We start from the raw sequence: 2,985 nt of genomic DNA, 5'->3' as shown, positions 1-2,985 counted from the left end.
ATCTAATTAAATAAAATCAATTTTTAATTTGATACACAACAAAGGAGATCTTGATTGATTTCATGAATTCATTGTAGATGGAACAAATTGTTGACAATAATTGTAGATGAAAACTTCTTTTGTTTTTTTAGACTTAAAGGTGTTTAGACCTTTTCATTCATGATAATATATCTACTATCTATCTAAAAAACAAATATTATTTTGATTACTTTTTTCATCATTTTTGTCGAAATTTGTAATTTTGTTTACACTTATTACCACTCTCTTTATTTTCCTTCTCTATCTGATATGCTTTATTCTCTCACAAAAATCACAAATTTCTTCTCTCTGTCATCACCCATAAAATCAAACAAATCATTGTTTTCTTATTTTTCTTATTTTTCATCCTTCATTTATTTTTTCCTTTCCTTTAACACTCTTCCAAACCTTTTGTTCTTCAAACTAAGGTACATCTTTTTCTTTTTTCTCCTCAACACAAGTACTTAATTTTTGAACATTGTGATTTTTTTTTTTCTCATGTTTCTTTCATTTTCTTCCTCTTGTTCTTTGTTTGTTATTAATTTTATTTTATGATCTATTTTGTTGTTGAATAAAGTGTTGTACTCTCTTCTTCATATTCTTGGTTTTTTCTCATAGAACGCTAATTTTTACGATTTTTACTATCTTAGGTTATTATCGAATGCTAATTTCGTGGAAAAAAAAGAGCATCTTTAACGGTGAACTCAATATGGGTTCATTAAATGGGATCCACTATGTCACATTATCTTGAAATAACTCATTTATTTTTTACTCCAACGATGACACTAACGGTCATACATTTATTATTATTCGTAAATTAATATAAAAAAAAGGTAACTGCAATGAAAGTATCGTTCCTTCCTGAAAGAACCGTGATGACAGCTTGACACATCTCCAACAGTGAACTCGCCAAAAATTGAATTTTACGTAACTACACGTTAGTGGACGAACTCATTTGGCTACTGTTGGAGATGCTCTAACATACCCTTATCCCTAATTAATGGGAGATGAATATTAAAAGCATTTTCAATTTATATTTTATTTTACTCTCTCTTTTTTATTTGCATTTTTAAATACCCTCATTGTTCTCTATTTTTAATTTGCTTAACACATAACACATTGTTCTTTTTTATTTTTACTTTCTTCAAAATCTTCTCTAACCATTTCTCTTTTTTGCCTTTGTTTCTTCTTTTCACCATTTTATTTTTTCATTCTTCATCTATGAAATTTGTTCAAACATTAAATGGAAAAATACTCACACCAAATCGTCATTCACCTTTTTTTAATCTCTTCAAATATTAAATATAAGTTACCCTTAGTTTATCTCCACTAATAACAGAATTCAGTTTAGGTTTTTTATAAGGTATGTTAGTTTTGGTTCTATTTGTATATATGTAAGACTTGGGGTCACTTTCCTAATTTTCAAGGTTTTTTAATTCACATAATTCTTCTTCTCTTAATTCAATATGGTATCAGGCATTTTCTGGTCTTGATTACCTCTTTGTTCTTTCCTTTTCCTTATTTTTTTCTTCCTCAATGGCCGAAAACCCTTTCTCTGATTTTTCCTCAAATCCCTATTATCTTCATCCCAATGAGAATCCATCTTTGGTTCTTGTTACCCCATTATTGGACAGCAAGAATTACAATTCATGGGCACGCGCAATGAAGGTCGTATTAATCTCCAAGAACAAATTAAAATTTGTCGACGGCTTCTTTCTTCAACCGGCATTACACATGTTCTTCACAATCCATGGGTTCGCTGCAACAATATGACGCTCTCTTGGTTGCAATGCTCGATTTTAGAAAGTATCGCTCATTCAATTCTTTGGATCGACAATGCACACACAGTTTGGAAAATTTTGGAAAATCAATTCTCTCAAGGTGACATTTTCAAAATTTCAGATATCCAAGATGATCTCACAAGACTTCAGCAAGGTAACCTCGACATTATCAACTATTTCACCAAATTAACCTCTTTATGGGAACAAATCGATTCGTTTAGACCCACTCGCGACTGCGTCTGTGCAATTCAATGCACTTGTGGAGATACTACTGACCTTAGAAAATATAAGAATCAAGATCGAGTCATAAAATTTCTCAATGGTTTGAACGAACAATTTTCCAATGTTCGTTCTCAAATCATGCTTCTTGAGCCCCTCCCCTCTTTGGATAAAACATTTTCTTTAGTTCTTGGTCAAGAACGACAACTTAATGTTCAAGCATCCTCTAATTCTGCCCCTGAAAATCAAGCTATGGCCATGCAAGTTCAAAATAATCACTATAATGGAGGAGGAAGGGGCACCAATAATTCTAATAATCGAGGTAAAGGACACAATAATTCTGCGTTTGGTCGTGGTCCATATCAGAATTCTAATCGAATTTGTACTCATTGTGGTCGAACAAACCACACAGTGGAAACATGTTTTCTAAAACATGGTTATCCACCTGGATTTCAACAACGACATTCTCGAGCAGCCTTTAATACTGCAACTGCTTCAGATTCTCAAGATTCCTCTCCAGTTGATCAAGAGAGCACTGACGCATCTCTTACTATTATTCAAGATCAGTATAATCAGATTCTTCAACTTCTCCAAAATAATCTTAAAGTTTCTTCATCTACAACATCGATTCAGCTTCAACTAATACTGTTGTTGTTCAAAATAATCCTCTCAATTCAATTTCCTCTCCACTTGGTAAACAAGTTATCTATTGGGTAATGGATACAGGTGCTACTCATCACATAACTCATAATTTTGTTCATTTTTCTACTCATGCTATTGTTCAACCTATTACTATGAAATTACCTAATGGTCAAACTATTACTACTAAGATATCTGGTTCTATACAAATATCTGAACATATTACTCTGCATGATGTATACTATCTTCCAAATTTTCATGTCAATTTGATCTTTGTAACAAAATTGGTTGACTCGTCTAAATGTTACCTTACCTTTACTACTGATAA

At 31.8% G+C, this 2,985-nt stretch overlaps 1 protein-coding gene across 1 annotated transcript; it reads left to right on the top strand.

The window, feature by feature from the left end:
- The first annotated feature begins 1,667 nt into the window (after positions 1 to 1,667).
- LOC101505117 (uncharacterized) lies at positions 1,668 to 2,735 on the top strand. The gene has a single exon (XM_004497526.1). The coding sequence runs from the start codon at positions 1,668 to 1,670 to the stop codon at positions 2,733 to 2,735; it is 1,068 nt and encodes a 355-aa protein (XP_004497583.1).
- Positions 2,736 to 2,985: the final 250 nt, after the last annotated feature.

This window comes from Cicer arietinum, chromosome 4 (genome assembly GCF_000331145.2).
Source record: "Cicer arietinum cultivar CDC Frontier isolate Library 1 chromosome 4, Cicar.CDCFrontier_v2.0, whole genome shotgun sequence".
In the NCBI taxonomy this organism is placed as follows: Eukaryota; Viridiplantae; Streptophyta; class Magnoliopsida; order Fabales; family Fabaceae; genus Cicer; species Cicer arietinum.
This window is presented reverse-complemented; position numbering and strand designations above follow the sequence as displayed.